The sequence below is a fragment of the Dipodomys merriami genome, unplaced genomic scaffold (assembly GCF_024711535.1).
Source record: "Dipodomys merriami isolate MVZ:Mamm:240054 unplaced genomic scaffold, mDipMer1.0.p SCAF_63, whole genome shotgun sequence".
In the NCBI taxonomy this organism is placed as follows: domain Eukaryota; kingdom Metazoa; phylum Chordata; class Mammalia; order Rodentia; family Heteromyidae; genus Dipodomys; species Dipodomys merriami.
In genome coordinates this window covers 4,227,724-4,246,434 of record NW_027206213.1, presented here as the reverse complement: position 1 = coordinate 4,246,434, position 18,711 = coordinate 4,227,724, and the positions used below count along the sequence as shown (strand labels likewise).

General features: G+C 46.0%; 1 protein-coding gene across 1 annotated transcript in view; it reads right to left on the bottom strand.

The window, feature by feature from the left end:
* Nucleotides 1-12,195, bottom strand: part of Spred2 (sprouty related EVH1 domain containing 2) — a 128,306-nt gene extending 116,111 nt beyond the window's left edge. Inside the window, exon 1 of the mRNA XM_070004508.1 lies at nt 11,346-12,195. Within this exon, the coding sequence (XP_069860609.1) occupies nt 11,346-11,371 (26 nt within the window). The 5' untranslated portion in view covers nt 11,372-12,195. The remainder of the gene's footprint in view (nt 1-11,345) is intronic.
* Nucleotides 12,196-18,711: the final 6,516 nt, after the last annotated feature.

The window sequence follows — 18,711 nt, the reverse complement described above, 5'->3', positions numbered from 1 at the left end:
CATGAAGCCAAAAGTAAGATACTGGACCACTGTACTTCATCCTGGCAAGGGCACACCTTCTCTGGAATTTTTGCGCCTGAGAAAAAACAGATTTGACTTAACCTTTAAGCAATGGAGAGAGACTGAATAACTATATTAAGACTATTTACATTTATAAAGCTGTAAGAGGTCTGTAGCATGAATAAAATCACTGAGATGTTGAGGATTAAATTAAATGAGTCTAGCACTATATCTGTATTCCCACACCCTCATCCACTTTATTCCTTGGCTAGAAATAAAAAATGGAACACCAACATGGCATGCAAGTAGACAAAACATGTCCTAAGCCAACTTAACCCCTTAAAGATGAATTCCAGGCCCAGCCAGCCACTCCCTCCAAGCCTACTGACTTTTTGTGTGTGTGTGTCAGTTGTGGAGCTTGAACTCAGGACCTGAGGTTTTTTACTCAAGGCTAGCACTCTACCACTTTGAGCCACAGCATGGTGGTTAATTGGAGAGAAGAGTCTCACAGACTTTCCCGCCTGGGGTGGCTTTGAACCATGATCCTCAGCTCTCAGCCTCTTGAGTAGCTAGGCTTACAGGTGGTAAGCCACTGGCACCAGGCTAAGCCTACTGACTTTTGACTTGAAACATTTTGAAACTGTTGGTAATAAAGACTTTTTTAGGCAGGAAAGGGGAATGGATGGGAAGGCAGCCACATTTGCTACTATAAGTGGAGAGGAACACTGATAGTAAAAGGGCAGACAAGTGATGTAGAAAGAAGTCCAAAATCTCTACCACCAAAAAGCCCCAACTAAGATCACCAAGTAAAAAAGGGTCTATAACCAGAGCTCAGCATTATTAATATTGCACTGCAAACACAAAAGAGCTATTTATTCTAGAGGGATCCACTAGGGCAGACTTAGAAAAGCAAAGGGAACAGCAGGACAGGCCATCTAAGTTCTAATTTTCTTCCCACAAGCTCCCCAAGAAACTTGAGTAAATCACTTGTCTCCTAATAAAAGCAAGGTGAGAATCTCATTTCCTGCTTCAAAAAGTAGCTAAAAATGGCATCTATCCTGCCTTGTAAATCTCAAAAGAAAGATACTTAAGCCAGGTACTAGTGGCTTACACCCAGCAACCCCAGCTACTAAGGAGGCTGAAATCTGAGGATCACTATTCCATTCAAAGCCTGGGCAGGAAATTCCAAGAGACATTTATCTCCAGTTAAATCCAATTAACTGCAATAAAATGTTCTATCTAGGTTATCCTATTTCTTTCTTTCTTTTTGGTTGGTGGTGGGGCTTGAATTCTGGGCCTGAGTACTGTCCCTCAACTCTTCAGCTCAAGGCAGGCATGAGCTACTAGTGCCTGGCTATGTTTTCCTATTTCTAATGCTTTGACCAACTATGCCTGTTCCAGCAGAATGAACCTCCATTCAGTAACCCAGACTCTTAGCAGGTACACTTCATCCGAAAGAGGTCACAGGTAGGACCTGGCCCAGGAGACCATATTCATTCTACTATCATTATACAATTCTTCCCTTTGGTAGTCTTGAAAAGGCCATCTCAAATTCTCTTTTCGGATGTAGGAGTAACATGAATAATTTTTGGTTGAGACAAGGTCTCACTAAGTAGCCCAAGCTAGCCTTAAACTTGTGATCCTCATGCCTCAGCCTCCCCAGTGTTGTGATTACAGACATGTGCCACACATGCTCAACCATTATTAAATTTTTCTATAAAGTAAAACTTTGTTTTTTTCAATTAGCAAGTATGTACTTCAATCAATACAGGTTTGTAGAAAGGCTACTATGTTCTCAGCACTGTGCCAGGCCATGGGGACAAGGGTCAATAAGTTCTTCCCACACCTAGAAGGACAGAGGGTCCAGCTTCCCTGTGCATTTATGCAGCCAGGGTAGAATCCAGAGCAAATCAAACAGTGTTTATCTCAACCACCCACCCTGGGCAGAGCCAAAGCAATGCAAGGAGACAATAAGAGGAATATGTGAGAGCCTGAAAATCCAAGCTGTGAAACCCCCAAAAGGATTGCGAGTTTGGAATGCCTTCTCCCAACACACTCTCCGAACCCTGAGAATTTTTCTGGAAAAGTCAATCAGTCCTGACTTAACAGGAACTCCCATTCCACCCTAAACTATATGGGAGCTTAAAGGTAGACTTAGGATTGTTTGGGTGGTTTTTTTTTTAATTTGGGGGGCAAGGGCAATCCTGGGTCTTGATCTCAGGGCCTGGGTACTCCGTGAGTGTCTTTTGCTCAAGGTTAGCACTCTACCACTTCAGCCACAACACCACTTCCGGCCTTTTCTGTTTATGTAGTACTGAGGAATCCCCAGGGCTTCATGCATGCTAGGCAAGCACTCTACCACTAAGCCACATTCCCAGCCTAGACTTAGGTTTAAAAGCCCAAAAATCCAAGCAAGCTATGAGACCCTAGAAGGGATTGGGAGTTTGGAATGCCTTCTCCCAATAAGCTCAGAGAGTTTTCCTGGAATGGTCAATCAGTACAGACTTATGGGAACTCAGATTCCACTCCAAAATATGTAGGAGCCTAAGGGTGGACTTAGGTTTATGCAAATTGTAGACTTTTTACTATTTAGCTCTCCTTCCCAGAATAAGGTCACTAGTATACAAAATATTGTCACATGTTTGAAGTTTGCACCTTATTTTCTTGCACAAGACCAATAAAAACTTTGGTTATTGGGACTTTGGATCACTTTGCTGGCTATAGGTCCCTTGATGCCCCAACCACAGTTCCTTGGTCCAGTCTCTGTTACTGTGTTTCTCCCCTTTGCAGTGGATTAAGGAGCACTCGGAGGGTTGCAACAGGAATAAATCATGAAAATGAAAAGACAAAGATATGATTACCAAATGAATAAGGAGAGGCAATTAAGAAACTCAACCATTTAATTAAATTTTAAGCATTTGTGAATGGACCGTGGGGAATATATCTAAGAACAGAAACAAGTAGGTTTAAAAAAAAATCATTATTTCAGTACACAGAGGGGAGCCATAGTCATACATTTTACAAGTTGCCTGTTTTTGTTCTAATCTCTTCAATGCCAAGTGCTAAATGCTGGGATGAAGTAAAAATCCATTTCTTTACTTCCACCCTCTAAGTATAGGTAAACAATGTTTTCTTTTAAATTTTTTTTCTTTACTTCAAAAGGTTGTACAAGGGGGGCTGGGAAGGTGGCTGAGTGGTAGAGCGCTTGCCTTGCATGCATGAGGCCCTGGGTTTGATTCCTCAGCACCACATAGGCAGAAAAAGCTGGAAGCAGCGCTGTGGCTCAAGTGGTAGAGCACTAGCCTTGAGCTGAAGAGCTGAGGGACAGCGCCCAGGCCCAGAGTTCAGGCCGCATGACGGCAAAAAAAAAAAAAAAAGAAAAAGAAAAAGAAAAAAGCTTGTACAAGGGGGGGGGGTTACAATTTAACAGGTCCATCTAAGTGTGCATTAGTCACCCCTTCCATCCTTGTCCCCATCCCATCTGAACAGAGAAATTTTGTTTTTAAATTATCATACTTAGCCAGCTACTGGTGACTCACACCTGTAATCCTAGCTAGTCAGAAGGCTGGGATTTGAGGATGGAGGTTTTGAAGTTAAGAGATTCTTATCTCTAACCACCCCCCAAAAAAGCCAGAAATAGAGGCATGGCTCAAATGATACAAAAAGGCCAAATCAAGAACATGAATTAAGTTCACTCTCTCTCTCACAAACTGTGCTAGTGGTTAAGTAACATAAGCACAATTGATGCACATGTGCAATAGGCCATACATGAGCATACTAGTCATAAAGATTAACTGAAAAGGGAAATAAGTTATGACATAGCTGGAAATTAATTAAGGCAAATTCCTATACCAGTCAATACCAAGAATTTTACTACTCCTGGACTCGAAGTATATGTGAGACTGTACAACCATTCTTCATGGCCACCCAGGACAAGCATGCAGACAGTATGTTTTTCCTCCACAGGATACTGTGTATATCAGTGTGAAATATTCCTTTGATTTCATGGTGACAAATGTCACCTTACGGAGGAATGCCTAGCTTGACATACTGATGAAAAAGAAACATTTCTAAGAATAAATAAAATTATCAATACGACTAGATCTTTAAAAAAAAAAAGAAAATGAAAGAAAAAGCAAGTTCAATTTCCTTAAGACAAAATGAGCCAAAACAAATAAACCACAGACTAAAACTTCCTGCTCTACCTCCATTATCATCTTGTTCCATTTCTGAGGATTCTGCTGTTAGAGTGTGTATTTGTGTTCAGCCAGCAATGTCGGACCTCTGCCAATATTGGAGTTCATCAGCACAGCTGTCTCCAACCTAAAGTGTGAAGACTCCACCAGAACCCCACAGCTACTGCAAATTGTTAATATCGTGATTTCTGCAGATTCCCCTGCAGTTAGAAACACAGGCCCTGTTTCACTGTGCTCAAGATCATCTACTTCCAAGTCAGGCACTGTGCCACATGCCTGTAATTCCAGCTACTCTGGGAGACTTAGGCAGGAGAATTTCTTGAGCCCCAAGAGTTTGACACCAGCCTGGGTGATACAATGAAAGTCTCAAAATAAATAAACAAACAAATAAATAAATAAATCTTGTTCTTTCCAGTTCCCACATGACTAGAAACTAAACAGCTGAAAAGTAACCCCATAGTATAACCCAGAATCTGGCTGAGGAGAAGCCCAATTTCTACATGGGGACAACTACTACAATGTAAAGTGAAAAATACCAGTTTTGACTAGGAAAATAGGGATAGAGCAGAAAAAGTCAAGAAGGACCTCTCAAATGGAATAGCTCAAAGCTGGCTGGAGAATGAGCAGAAGAACTGTATCCGTAGGTGGAGAAAAAAGAATTCAAAACAAAAAGCACCAGCAAACGGGTATATGTTATACACCTGTAATCCTAGCACTCAGAGGCAAAGGCATGAGATCAGGGGTTAGAGGGCTGCCTGGACTGCACAGTGAGTTACAGGCCAGCTGAGGACTAAATAAGAGTGAGGCCTTGTCTCAAAACAAAAACAAAACAAACCAGGCATTGGTGGCTCATGCCTGTAATCCTCACTACTCAGGAGGGTGAGATCTGAGGATTGCAATTCAAAGCCAGTCCAGGTAGGAAAGCCTGTGAGATTCTTAGCTCCAATACACAACTCAAAAAAGCCATTACTGGTGCTGTAGTAGAGCTCTTGCCTTGAGCAAAAAACAAGCTGAGGACAATTCCCAGGCCAGAATTCAAGCCCAGGACCAAAAAAAAGGCAACCAAGCAATAAGCAAGAATAAGCAGACTGACAGACTATAGAAGCGAAAGTGTTTGGTATTCCTACTATTTCACTTATATATGTTTTGTGAAAGGAACTAGAAAACACAAAGGACTTAGATGGCCAAAATGGAAATAGCATGTGCTAATAGCATGAGCCAGGTCTAGTACCAAACTAGCTGTGAGGCCTTGCAGTAAATACACCCAATGGTACACATTGACAGGTCTTGGTTTATAAGATCCTTAAAGATCTTTCCAAGGTTTTTTTTCCTCAAGACTTTCCATTTCCAGTAAGTGAACCAAGATTCCAGTTCTGCAGTCAACTCTGTATTTTTAACATTATTAAAGAATTCTATATAAGTAGAACAGAAACACTCTCTTTTTTAAAGCTAATTCACAGAGAAATGGATCAATATTTCCCAAATTTGGGTTACTATTCTGCAGTTGTAACTTCAATTACTATAGTTCTAATATTCTAGTGATAGAATGCTGAATTCCTCTACTTCTATAATCTTGAGGTGAATCACAGAATTCTCAACCCTAAAATTATCTAGCTTCGCTTTAATGCAGAATGCACCCATGCCTCCCAGCATTTTCAGGGAAGAGAAATAAAGTAAGAAAAATCATGGCAATGACAGATTGTTACCAATTCAGATGAATTATGCACCAACAGCATGACTGGCAGAAATGATGTGAGCTCTGAAGTCAGAATGACTAAGACTGGGGGCCAGGGATCATAGCTTGGGGTAGAGAGCCTGCCTAAAACTGAGGCCCTTCCTGATTCACTGAAGTTGGCTTCCTCCTGCTCCCACTCCCAACACTGGTTAGTTAGGAACACAGAGCTCTTCCTGTTAAAAGCATTCAATTTCTAGCTCCTTCAGTTATTAAAGCCATGACTTTGAACCTAGTGTCCCCATCTATAAATGGGGATAATACCATCTATCTCAGAGTTGCTCAGAAAATGTAACACGTGCTATTTGGGAAAAACAAAAACAAAAACCCCTGCTGTCTTGGACAAGGAACTGTAGGCTTCCGCCTCACAGGGTTCTCTGAAAATTAACAAGCTGAGCCACTCATCTGAATGCCACATAGAAAAACCTATTGTAAGCTTCATATAAATAAACTATCTCCATCCTCAAACAGCTCCACCAAAATAGACAGGATTGATTTCTATTCAATGCCATAAAACCACTGCAAGATATGTAAATAACTTGACTCAGATCTTGAGTAAACCTTGCTTATGGATTATTCATTCATTTAACTCAGGGCCTTTGCTCTCTGGCTGACTAGTTATAAAGGACTTTTTTTTCAGACATGTTCAGGTTGAGTGGTAAGAAGACATCAGGAAATTAGTCTTAATTTTGTAAAGTATGAAAATGGTACCGTGTTTTCACAGAGTTCTCTCATCTTTTGAGAAGTAAGCACAAGCTTCTCAGTATAAAGTCTCAATGCCTGTCAAGTCTTTGAAGTGGATCTGCAAAAACATTTAACTTTTTCTTTCTTTCTTTCTTTTTTCAATAGAGAACCTTCTAGCAGTATGACAAAATATGACTGAAGGTAAAGCTGGCAAGAAGTGGGTTATTTTTAGGAGCTGGAGAGGTGGCTCAGTGGTGGAGTACTTGACTTATATGAATGAGGCCCTGGGTTCTATTCCTCAGTACCACATAAGCAGAAAAAGCTGGAAGTGGTGCTGTGGCTCAAGTGGTAGAGTGCTAGCCTTGAGCTGAAGAGCTGAGGGACAGCGCCCAGGCCCAGAGTTCAAGGCCCACAGCCGACAAAAAAAAAGATAAAATACAGACAAAATCTGTTTGACTTCAAAAAATATTCCCATTCCTAAAGACTACTTTCAGCTGGGCACTGGTGGCTCATGCCTGTAATCCTACCTACTCAGGAGGCTGAAATCTGAGGGTTGGGGTTCAAAACAAAGCCAGTCCCAGGAAAAGTCCATGAAAGTCCATGAAACTCTTCTCCAATTAACCACCAGAAAACCAGAAGTGGGGCTGTGGTTCAAAGTAGTAGACTAACCTTGAGCAAAATAGCTCAGGGACAGTGCTCAGGTCCTGAGTTCAAGTCCATGACTAACCAAAAAAGACTACTTTCAATACTTCGTTGGTGCTTTTTGTGTAGGTGTCACGCACAAGTAGGAACCCAAGGACTGGTGCATGCTAGGCAAGTACTCTACTGCTGAACTACATCCTCAGGCCAACTTTTTAAATTTTTAAAGAAAATCAGCAGAAATGTAAATCTGAAGATGCATTTCTGTCTGGAGTGAGATCAAAGGAAAATAGCCAGTGCATTTTCTATTCGGAAACTATCTCTTGGGACCATCAACAAAAGCAGGCTGGCTTTCTGAATTACCATCTACATAAAAGGAGTATTAAACTGACACAAAGAAAGAACATTACAAGACAAAATATTCTTAGTTTTAATTAAGCACTAGTTTACCAGTTTCAGGATTCTGGTTTATTATACTGATATTAAATAAGTATCTTTTTTAAACCTATTTTATAAAATTTTTAATTATAGCCAGGTGCCAGTGGCTCATGCCTGTACTCCTAGCTATTCAGGAGACTGAGATATGAGGATTGCAGTTCAAAGCCAGCTCAGGCAGGAAAGGCTGTGAGACTCTTATCTCCAATAAACCACCAGAAAACTGGAATGGTGCTCTGGCTCAAGTGATAGAGTGCTTGCCTTCAGCTGAAGAGCTCAGGGGCAGTGCCTAGGTACAGAGTTCAAGCCCCATGACCAGAAAAAAAAATTGTTTTTAATTATGTTGTGGACTACCAAGGAAATCTATTTTAAGGGCTAAGGAAATAGCTCAGGACTCTAGATCCCATAATCTAGCATCACAAAAGCAAACAGACAAACTTCTTTTTTCTATCTTTCTGTCTCCAGTCTGATGTCACCAATTCTGTTTGCAAGTTACACATCCTGCTTGCTTCCAGAAAGTATGAGATCTCAAATATAAAACATTAGCAGAGGGTCTGGAAAGGTGGCTCAGTGGTAGAATGCTTGCCTTGTACGCATGAGGCCCTGGGTTCAATTCCTCAGCACCACATAAGCAGAAAAAGCTGAAAGTGGTGCTGTGGCTCAAGTAGTAGAGGGCTAGTCTTGATCTGAAGAGCTGAGGGATAGCGCTCAGGCCCAGAGTTCAGGCCCAGGACCATTAAAAAAAATAAATAAGAATGAAAAACATTAGAAGATAAACAACAGACTAAATTTCATATCTAAAAGGAGTAATCAAAGAGGTGACACCATTCAAAAAGAAATGTAACTCAATATCTGATTTGTTTAATTGTAAACCCCTCTGTACATCACCTTTACAATCATAAATAAATAAAAAATAAAAGGAGTAATCAATCTAGCAAAATGTTAATATGGTTACCATACTGAAGCAATAATTTAAACTCTAAGCTCCCAGATAGTGTGGTCAAAAAGAAAGAAAGCAATCATGGCACGTTCTGTAAGTCAGAAAGAGAAACTTTACTGGCACTAACGTTTAAAATAAAATTTTCAGGAGGGTAATTACATAAGACTCAAAATACAATGGACAGTGACTACAATGGCAATTCACTATCCATGTTGCTGTTCCCTTCCAAGGCATTTCCTGTTCGAGGCCAAAATTATCTCATTATAAGTAACCCCAGAAGGCCATTTCTGCAGTGGCTAAGGCCCAAGGTTTGAGATTTTCTAACAGAAACTAGAACCTATCCTCCAATATCTATTGTCTCCACAGGGTTTCTCACAACAGTGGAGGCTGAACTTGCTCTGAAAGCCTGGAAATGGCAATATTTCTTTACTGCTAGCCATGTCTGAAGTCCTTTAGCTTTGATAGCAAATGATGTAGGATGCAAGACCAATATGATGCTGTAAAAAAAGGTGAGGGTGCTGGTGGCTCCCACCTGTAATTCTAGCTCCTGGGAAGACTGAGATCTGAGGATGGCAGTTCAAAGTCAGCCCGGGCAGAAGAGTGCCTGAGAGTCCAATCTCCAATGAACCACCAGAAAATCGGAAGTGGTGCTGTGGCTCAAGTCGTAGAGTAGCTAGCCTTGAGCTGAAGAGCTGAGGAATAGCGCCCAAGCCCACAGTTCAAACCCCACAACCAACAAAAACAACAAAAAGACGAGGCCAGGCCTGCACTACCAAGCCATAAGCCAAGCAACCTAATGTAATTAAACCTTTCCAAGGACTCCCAAGGCCACTGACAATAAGGAGAGGATCCCTCACTACTCAAGTGCACGTACAAAGAACAACCCAAGTTCAACAAGAGGCAAGGCCTGACAGAACCGCCTTTCCTCTTCATATTCCATCAGCCATAATATAACTTTTTTCCCCTTTCCTATTTCACCATAGGTGTAGGAAGGCAAAGCAAAACGACTAAAGTAGAAAGACCATCCGCTATAGTGCACAGGTGTTGGAGAGTTGGGGGAGCATCCTTGAGGGCCCAAAGGAAGGAAATTCCCTTAGCAAAAATCAGCAGCACCACCACCCCCTTCTCCCACCCAGCCCAGCCCCAAATGCTAAAGGGTAAAAGGACATTTCAAAAACAAGTGAGATTTCTTCCAGTAGAACACGGTAGTCACCTGCTGCAAGAGCTGCCAGCCTCCCTGCAGCCCAGCCCTGAGTCACTTCCCCTCCCAGAACTCTAGAATCCCAAAGAGCCAAACGCAGAAGGGGGGGACCCCCACCCACAAAAGGCCTAGGGCCTTCCAGCACTAGCTCCACGCAGCCCCCCTGCTCCGCAGCGAGGGGACGATCCTCCCGGACGCGTCCCCGCGCCCGAGCCGGCGCCACCGCTACCTTAGCTAATGGCAGCACTGAATGAACAGGAGCCCAGGCAGGCTCCGGATTTATGAATGTGCAGGGGAGGAGGGATATCATGTGACAATAAAGGAGAGTGTCTTATTCACAAAAATAAAATAAAAAGAGTGGCTGGTGGCGGGGACAAGCCACCGATCCGCAGCCACCGCGGCCGCTGAGTGACCGCACGGACCCCAGACCTACGACCGGTCGCGCCGGGCCACCGGCTCGGGCCCCGTCACGCTCCACCGGGAACCGCCTCCGGCGGGGTAAAAAAAAAAAAAAACAAATAATAAAACCCCAACTCGATCCCGCCGCTCGGAGGAGGGAGAAAGCTGCACCTTGCCCAGAGGACCGCGACGGGCACGGATCCCGCGCGGGGCGGCGCAGGAGCCCCTCTAACCCAGCACCCCGGAGCATTGTTCCCCCTCGGCCCCGGACGCCTGCACGTGCACGCGCGCGCGCACACACACACACACACACTTCCACACGCGCGCGCGCGCTCCCTCCCCGCTCGCTGCCCCGCACGCCCCCACGGCACACGCTTCGGATCCGCCCCCCACCCCCATCCCCGAGGGGCCCAGACCCCGCGGGGCGCGTGGACCCGGCCCACAAGCGCGTGCACGCACTCCGCACGCTCCGGGACCCCCCCACACACCCCCACCCACCACCAAGCAGCCCTGGGGCGGCTCCGATGCACCGGCCCGCGTGCAGACCCCGGCTCCACAGACCCCCGCGCCGCCCGCGCCAGTCCTCCCCTCGCACTGCAGTGTTTTTTATGAATGAAAATGTGGTATGCAAATGAGAGCGATTCAAGAAAACGAAATGGCGGAGCCTGGGCCCCAGTGGGCTCCGGAGCGGACCTGGGAGCCGAAGGCAGGGCGGGAGTCACAAAGTCACCGTGTACAAATCCATCGACCCCGAGAAGCCTGAGCCAGGGGGGGCGGGGGGGGCGCATATCTTCCGCGCGGACAGCCAAGGATCTGGGAAGGGGACGGGGAGGGGGGAGTCCCCGGAGAGGGAGCGGGGACCGCCCCGAGGTCACCCGCGCGCCCTTGGCCCCCGCAGCAACCGGCCGCCCGCCGACCCCGAGCGTGCCCCCACCCGCCCGCGGCAGCGCTCGCCCGCGCCTCACTCCAGCGGGGGGGAATCCTGCACCCCAGCCTGACAGGTCAGCGAGTCGCTGCACCCGAAGCCAAGTTCACCCGGCGAGTCGCCGCCGCGTCCTCGATCCCGGCCCCCCAGCTACCCCGGCGGGGCACCCTCGTCCCACCCCGCCGCGAACTTACTCGTCCGGGTGTGTTTCTTCGGTCATTTTCTTGTTCACCTAGACGCCTGTCCCGCGGCGGGCAGCTTTGCTCCCTTCATCTTCCTGTCCGCTCACCCCCCTTCTTCACATCTCCGAGATCGCCTGATTTGGTGGTAGTGTTGGGTGGGGGGGGGGCTGGAGATGAAGGGGGCGCCGAAGCAGAGAGGGAACCCGTGCGACCCGAGAGCCGTGCGCAAGGCTGAGGAAGGGGTGCACGGGCAGGATCGGCGGAGCGCGCGCCGCAGCGCCGCCGAGCGGGAGGGGGCTCCCGGACGCCGAGCGGCCGGAGGGGCGAGATTTGGGCAGGGGACCACGGTGGGGGAGAGCCGGAGAAAAACAAGCGCGCCTCGGGGCGGCGGGCAGTGCCGCGAGGAGGAGGAGGAGGAGGAGGAGGAGGAGGAGGAGGAGGAGGAGGAGGAGGAGGAGGAGGAGGAGGAGGAGAAGGAGGAGGGGGAGGAGGAGGGGGAGGAGAAGGAGGCCGGACGCGGTGGGGGCTGGGCCCGGGGTCGCCCCCAGGGGGGCGGGCCAATCACGGTTCCGGGGAGCGGTCGGCGGCCGGGGGAGGTGCGCCTGGGAGGCGGTGCAGGGCGCCCCGTCCGAGCCCCATCTCTCGACTCCACCGATTTACTCCATATTGGATTCTCACCGCCGCCAACAGGAGGAGGAAGTAGGGCGGAAGCGATGACGTCTTCCCAGCCGGCCAGAGGTGGTGGAGTGCAAAAAGCTTCCTACTTGCGACCGAGAAAAAAAAAAGAAGAGGGGGGGAAAAAAAAAACCCAACTTTGTCCCACCCACTGAGCATGCCCGGCTTCTTCTCCTCCTCCCTCCCGGCTTCCAGTCCCCGAAGAGCCGCTTAGCCAAGTAGTTTGCGCCGTGTCTGTCCGGCTCCGAATCCTCACTTCCAGGGCTCCGGGTTTTAGGAAACCCAAGAGGAGGGAGAGGGAGAAGCGGGGGGGGGGGGGGGGGGGAGAGCCGAGGACTCCGACACATCTGGCTCCGGTTTTGTCCCCTCCTAGGTTTAAAAATCGAGGGAAGGAGGCGGAGACCGGGAGCTCTAGGTGCAGGAATGGGGCGAAGCTGCAGAAGGGTTGATCTGGAACCGACGAACAGTACCACCACGGCGGGGTGCGAGGGTAGGGCCGGCGCAGGTGGCCGCGTCTGTCCTCTACGCCCCAACCCGGCCAGAAAGGCAGGGAAAGCAGGGGGTTACGCTTTGCCCAGGTACTGAATGGCAGAGGTGATTCAGTTGCACGTGGATCTCGTGATCATTGTTTGTCTTGATAGAAGAACAGGCATTTAAAAAATAATCATGAATTATGCATAGTAAAATGTAAACCCCACACAACCCAGAAACGTTTGCATTTCGGTAAACATGACGGTTAAAACAGATCCCAAATGTGTTTCTTAAATTACCCAGTAAATCTGTGAAGGATGGTTCTTGTCTCAGGCCCTTGAAAACCATCCTTACCCAGCCAGGGGGTTACCAGCCCTGTCGGCTTAGGCACAGACTGACTGAGAGCTTCTAATGAAACTCCCCGTCCCTTTCTCTTTAAATTATTTTTTTCTTGCTTTGACCTGGACCTGTTGCAGGTTTTCTCAGTGGGCACATGCCCTCAGCCAAAATGTGCAATGGTCTGGCTTCCCAGCATGCAAATCACCAAGTTGACTCAATCTGCTTGATTTCATGCTCTTCTGTTGTAGCCTTAAAATTATTTGTAACTTTTTGTTCTTTGGTCATTCCTGGGGCTTGAACTCTGAGCCTGGGCCCGGTCCCTGAGCTCTTCAGCTCAAGGCTAGCACTCTACCACTTGAGCCACAGCGCCACTTCCAGTTTTCTGGTGGTTAGAGTCTCATGGAATTTCCTGCCCAGGCTGGTTTTGAACCGAGATCCTAAGGTGTCAGCCTCCTGAGTAGCTAGGATTATAGGCATGAGCCACCAGCGCCCGACTTATTTGTAATTTTTAAAATTATGTATTTATTTAGGCCTGAACTGGGCTAGAACTCAATGCTTCTAGCTCTCATTTGGCTTTTTTGCTCAAGACTGATACTCCTATCTCCAATTAACTACCAGAAAACTGGAATTGGCACTGTGGCTCAAGTGGTAGAGAGCTAGCCTTGATCTGAAGATCTGAGGGACAGTGCTCAGGCCCAGAGTTCAAACCCCACAATTGGGGGGACTGACTTTGAACCTCAAGCTTCAGATCTCAGCCTCTTAGGTAGTTGGAATTACAGGCCTTACCCATTAGGGCCTAGTTTCCTCTGTAATTTTTTTTCTAGTCCTGGGCCTTGAACTCAGAGCTGAGGCTCTGCCCCTGAGTCTCTCTGTGCTCAAGGCTAGCACTCTACCACTTAAGTCACAACATCACTTCGGGCTTTTTCTGCTTATGTGGTACAGAGGAATCGAACCCAGGGCTTCATACATGCTAGGCAAGCACTCTACCACTAAGCTACATTCCTAGCACCCTCTGTAATTTTTTAACACACACAAACAAAAACCCTCCATATTGTGACTTTGCACTTGGTTCCACAAATTTCCTTGGCAGTGAATAGTTTTCCTTCTTTATTTCCTGTCAGGAAGCAAGGGTCTCTGCCCTTCCTTATCTCCAAACATGGACTGATCCACATACAGAATGCTACTAAACAAACTAAGAGAGTATTGGCCTTAAAAAGTAGTATACATAAGAGTATGTGGTTTACTCTCCTGAGATGGTCCAGAGCCCCGTGGTCTTTCTGCCACTCTTGACAGTCGGTTCTTGGGTGCCAAACATCCCATCAAAAAAAAAAAATCTTTTTGGATTACTTAGAAATCTTCCAGAAGTAAGTCTGTTTCTCTGTCCTGCTTTCCATTATATGTTTTTCTAAAGTAGGGAGGTTCTGGTAGCCCTGAGTGGGAGTGGCTTACTCAGCGGACTCTGGATTCAGCTTGCTGAGTGGGAGTAGTAGGCCCACTGGGCAGACTCAGAGTCCTAGTAGGGATAAGTTGGGGGCCCATGAGGCCCACAACTCAGCCTTCCATTTTTGTCTTGTCTTGTTCTGTTTTTAAATTTGGTATCAGTTTTTAATGTGGATTCTTGTTTTCCCATGTTTTTGTTGTTTATTTGGACAACTCTGGGGGAATAAAAGTTCCAGCCTCCTCACTAGCCTGCTATGCCCCCCTCCCAGTGTGGCAGCAGTTAAGAGGTGGGCATGGACAGTTGCAGGCCTGATTTGGTCCTCTACAAGACTCAAGCTGTGTCTCCTCCCTGCTCAGGCAGCTGGAGGTGAGGGCATTGACAGCTGTGAACCTGGTTTGGATATTTCGCTGGTCTGGTCAGTGTAAAAAGTTGTAAAGTGCTCTTCTCTAAAATTGATTAAAAGCCGGGTGCTGGTGGCTCATGCCTGTAATCCTAGTTACTGAGGATCTGAGGATCACGGTTCTAAGCCAGCCCTGGCAGAAAAGTCTGTGAGACACTTATAAACCACTTGAAACCTGGAAGTGGCACTGTGGTAGAGTGCTCGCCTTGAGCTGAAGAGCTGAGGGATAGCTCCCAAGCCCAGAGTTCAAGCCCCATGACCAACAAAAAATAAAATAAATAAATAAGATAAAATTGGATGAAAGAGTCAGGCTAGTTTAGTTTCCGGTGACAACACTCTCTCTTCAAAAATTATTTGCTATGCTAATATGCCTGTTATCAGGTGCAAGTAATAAAGATGGGGAATGTTAGAGTGATTTGTTAAAAGTTTTTGTCTTATGGGCTGGGAAGGTGGCTCAGTGGTAGAGCGCTTGCCTTGCATGCCTGAGGCCCTGGGTTCGATTCCTCAGCACCATATAAGCAAAAAAAAAAAGCCAGAAGTGGTGCTGTGGCTCAAGTGGTAGAGTGCTAGCCTTGAGGAAAGAGAGGCCCTGAGTTCAGGCCCCAGGACTGGCAATATAATAATAATAATAATAATACAGTTTTTAAAGCATAAAGATGCTAAGTCTAGATTCTTGGTACCAAGCTGGTGATTGTAACTCTTGCATTAAGGAAAAACTGTCATTTAAGTTCAAAAGTTTTCTAAGAGGTAATTCAAGGGGCTGGGAAGGTGGCTCAGTGGTAGAGCGCTTGCCTTGCATGCCTGAGGCCCTGGGTTCTATTCCTCAGCACCATATAAGCAAAAAAAAAAAAAAAAAAAGCCGGAAGTGGTGCTGGGGCTCAAGAGATAGAGCGCTAGCCTTGAGCTGAAGAGCTGAGGGATGGTGCCCAGGCCCAGAGTTCAGGCCCCACGACCGGACCCAAAAAAAAAAAAAAAAAAAAGTTTTTGTCTTACATCTTTGTCATCTGCAAGAATAAGATTGGCAAAAAGATCTCTTGCCACAAGCTGGTCACTGGTGGCTCACACTTGTAATCCTAGTTACTCGGGAGGCTGAGATCTGAGGATCATAGCTCAAAGCCAGCCTGGGCAGGAAAGTCTGCCACCAGAAAACTGGAAGTGGCACTGTGGCTCAAGTGGTAGAGCTGAAGAGCCAGTGCCCAGGCCCAGAATGCAAGCCCCACAACCAGCAAAAAAAAAAAAGAACTTTGTGTGTGTTAGTATATGTGTAAACATGTTCAAGATAAAAACTGTCTACATGTAAAAAAAAGGTGGGTTTATACTTACACCACACACACACACACACACACACACACACACACACACACACACACACACACACACACACACACACACACACACACAGAGGTAAATTGGAGAGTTTAAATTTAAATTCCAAGAAAGATCTTCAGGTTTGGGTTGTAAATGTCTCCAAATATTATTGCATTGTTTTAGAGAGGAACTTTAGTTAAAAGGTTTGCTAAGGATTCTTTAATTTGAAAATCAGAAAATCTGGTATTTTAAAATGCATAAGGCTATTTACACTATAATCAAGTTATCTGGCTTAGTAAAAAAGCATCAGGAATTTGGGGTTTATTTCCCTTGGCTAAAATTTGGGGATAAGTATTAGAAATTTAAATGTAAAGATTTATTACCACTTCCTAAAACTTTACCTGTTCTGCCTGTCTAAAATTGCTTGGGTATTTCAGTCAAAAACCAAGACAGCTAGGTATTGGTGGCTCGCGCCTGTAATCCTAGCTACTCAAGAGGCTGAGATCTGACAATCACAGTTCAAAGCCAGCCCAAGCAAGAAAGTCCATGAGATTCTTATCTCCAATAAACCACCCAAAAACCAGAAGTGGTAGAGCATTAGCCTTGAGCTGAAGAGCTGAGGGACAGTGCCCAGGCCCAGAGTTCAAGCCCCATAACTGACAAAAAGGAAGGAAGGAAGGAAGGAAAGAAGGAAGGAAAAAAGGAAGGAAGGAAGGAAGACACAAAATGAAAGGGAAAAAATTAGGAGCCAATAGAAGGCCTATCTTCAAGGGTGAATGGTGAACAGGCAGCAGTACAACTCAGCCAATCCACACATGGTAGGACAGGCCCTAGTGGGGAATCCATGCATGGTGGAAGAAAGTAAGCTGGCACAAAGGCAGTCCATCTAACCCTAAGGAGTGGAGTTGGTATATGCTCATTCTGTAGGAAGGGCCAGATACTTATCTTCATCCTGTCTCTTTTCTTGGAAACCTGATGGTCAAATGGGTGATGTGAGCTGGGTGCTGGTGGCTCATGCCTGTAATCCTAGCTACTTAGGAGGCTGAGATCTGAGGATCAAGGTTCAAAGTCAGCTGGGGCAGGAAAGACTGTGAGACTCCTATCTCCAATAAACCACCAGAAAACCAGAAGTGGCGCTGTAGCTGAAGTGGTAGAGCACTATCCTTGAGCTGAAGAGCTGAGGGACAGTGCTCAGGCCCAGAGTTCAAGCCCCATGACTGACAAAAGAAAAGGCGGGGGGGGGGGGGGGGGGAGTGATGTGGTGGTGTGATTGGTATTTCTAAAACTATCTGTTGGGAAGTATTAAAAATTGAAAAAGCTTCAAGGGAAGGGTTGAAAAGAAAAAAAGTTTTTCTGTATGATATGATTTGGTTTCAATGCTATTCTACAATTGGATTTTTTTTTTTAAAGGCATAAAAGGGACTGGGAATGTGGCTTAGTGGTAGAGTGCTTACCTATCATGCATGAAGCCCTAGGTTCAATTCCTTGGTACCACATACACAGAAAAAGCCAGAAGTGGTGCTGTGGCTCAAGTGGTAGAGTGCTAGCCTTGAGGAAAGAGAGGCCCTGAGTTCAGGCCCCAGGACTGGCAATATAATAATAATAATAATACAGTTTTTAAAGCATAAAGATGCTAAGTCTAGATTCTTGGTACCAAGCTGGTGATTGTAACTCTTGCATTAAGGAAAAACTGTCATTTAAGTTCAAAAGTTTTCTTAAGAGGTAATTCAAGGGGCTGGGAAGGTGGCTCAGTGGTAGAGCGCTTGCCTTGCATGCCTGAGGCCCTGGGTTCAATTCCTCAGCACCACATAAGCAAAAAGAAAAAAGCCGGAAGTGGCGCTGTGGCTCAAGTGGTAGAGTGCTAGCCTTGAGCTGAAGAGCTGAGGGATGGTGCCCAGGCCCAGAGTTCAGGCCCCATGACCGGACCCAAATCAAAAACATAAACAAAATAAGAGGTAATTTAAATGGAAAAAAATTTATATGTGTGTGTATATGTATATATATATATATATATATGTGTGTGTATATGTATATATATATGTGTGTGTGTATATGTATATATATATATATGTGTGTATGTGTGTGTGTATATATATATATATATATATATATATATATATATATATATATATACAGACAGGCCCACAGAGAAGCTCAGATGATTCCTATAAGTTTTTCAGATAGAACTTTTGGCCCTTTTTGGTTTTGTTTTTGTTGTTTTGGTTTTTTTGTCAGTTGTGGGGCCCTCAGCTCTCAGCTCAAGGTGAGCGCTCTACCACTTGCGCCACAGTGCCACTTCACGTTTTCTAGTGGCTCATTGGAGATAAGGGTCTCACAGCTGGCTTTGAATGGTGATCCTCAGATCTCAGCCTCCTGAATAGTTAAGATTACAGGCATGAGCCACCAACACCCAGAATAATTTTTGGCCTTTAATAAGTTCCAGGTGCTGGGTGCCAGCAGCTCACGCGTGTAATCCTAGCTACGCAGGAGGCTGAGATCTGAGGATCACAGTTCAAAGCCAGCCTGGGTAGGAAAGTCCATGAGACTCTTATCTCCAATAAACCACCAGAAAACAGAAGTATCTCTGTGGCTCAAGTGGTAGAGCACTCGCCTTGAGCTGAAGAGCTGAAGGACAGCACCCAGACCCAGAGTTAAGCCCCACGACCTACCAAAAAAAAAAAAAAATGTTCCAGGTAAGACTATGTTGGGGGTGGGGGGGTGGAAAGGGATGGGAAGGGGAAACA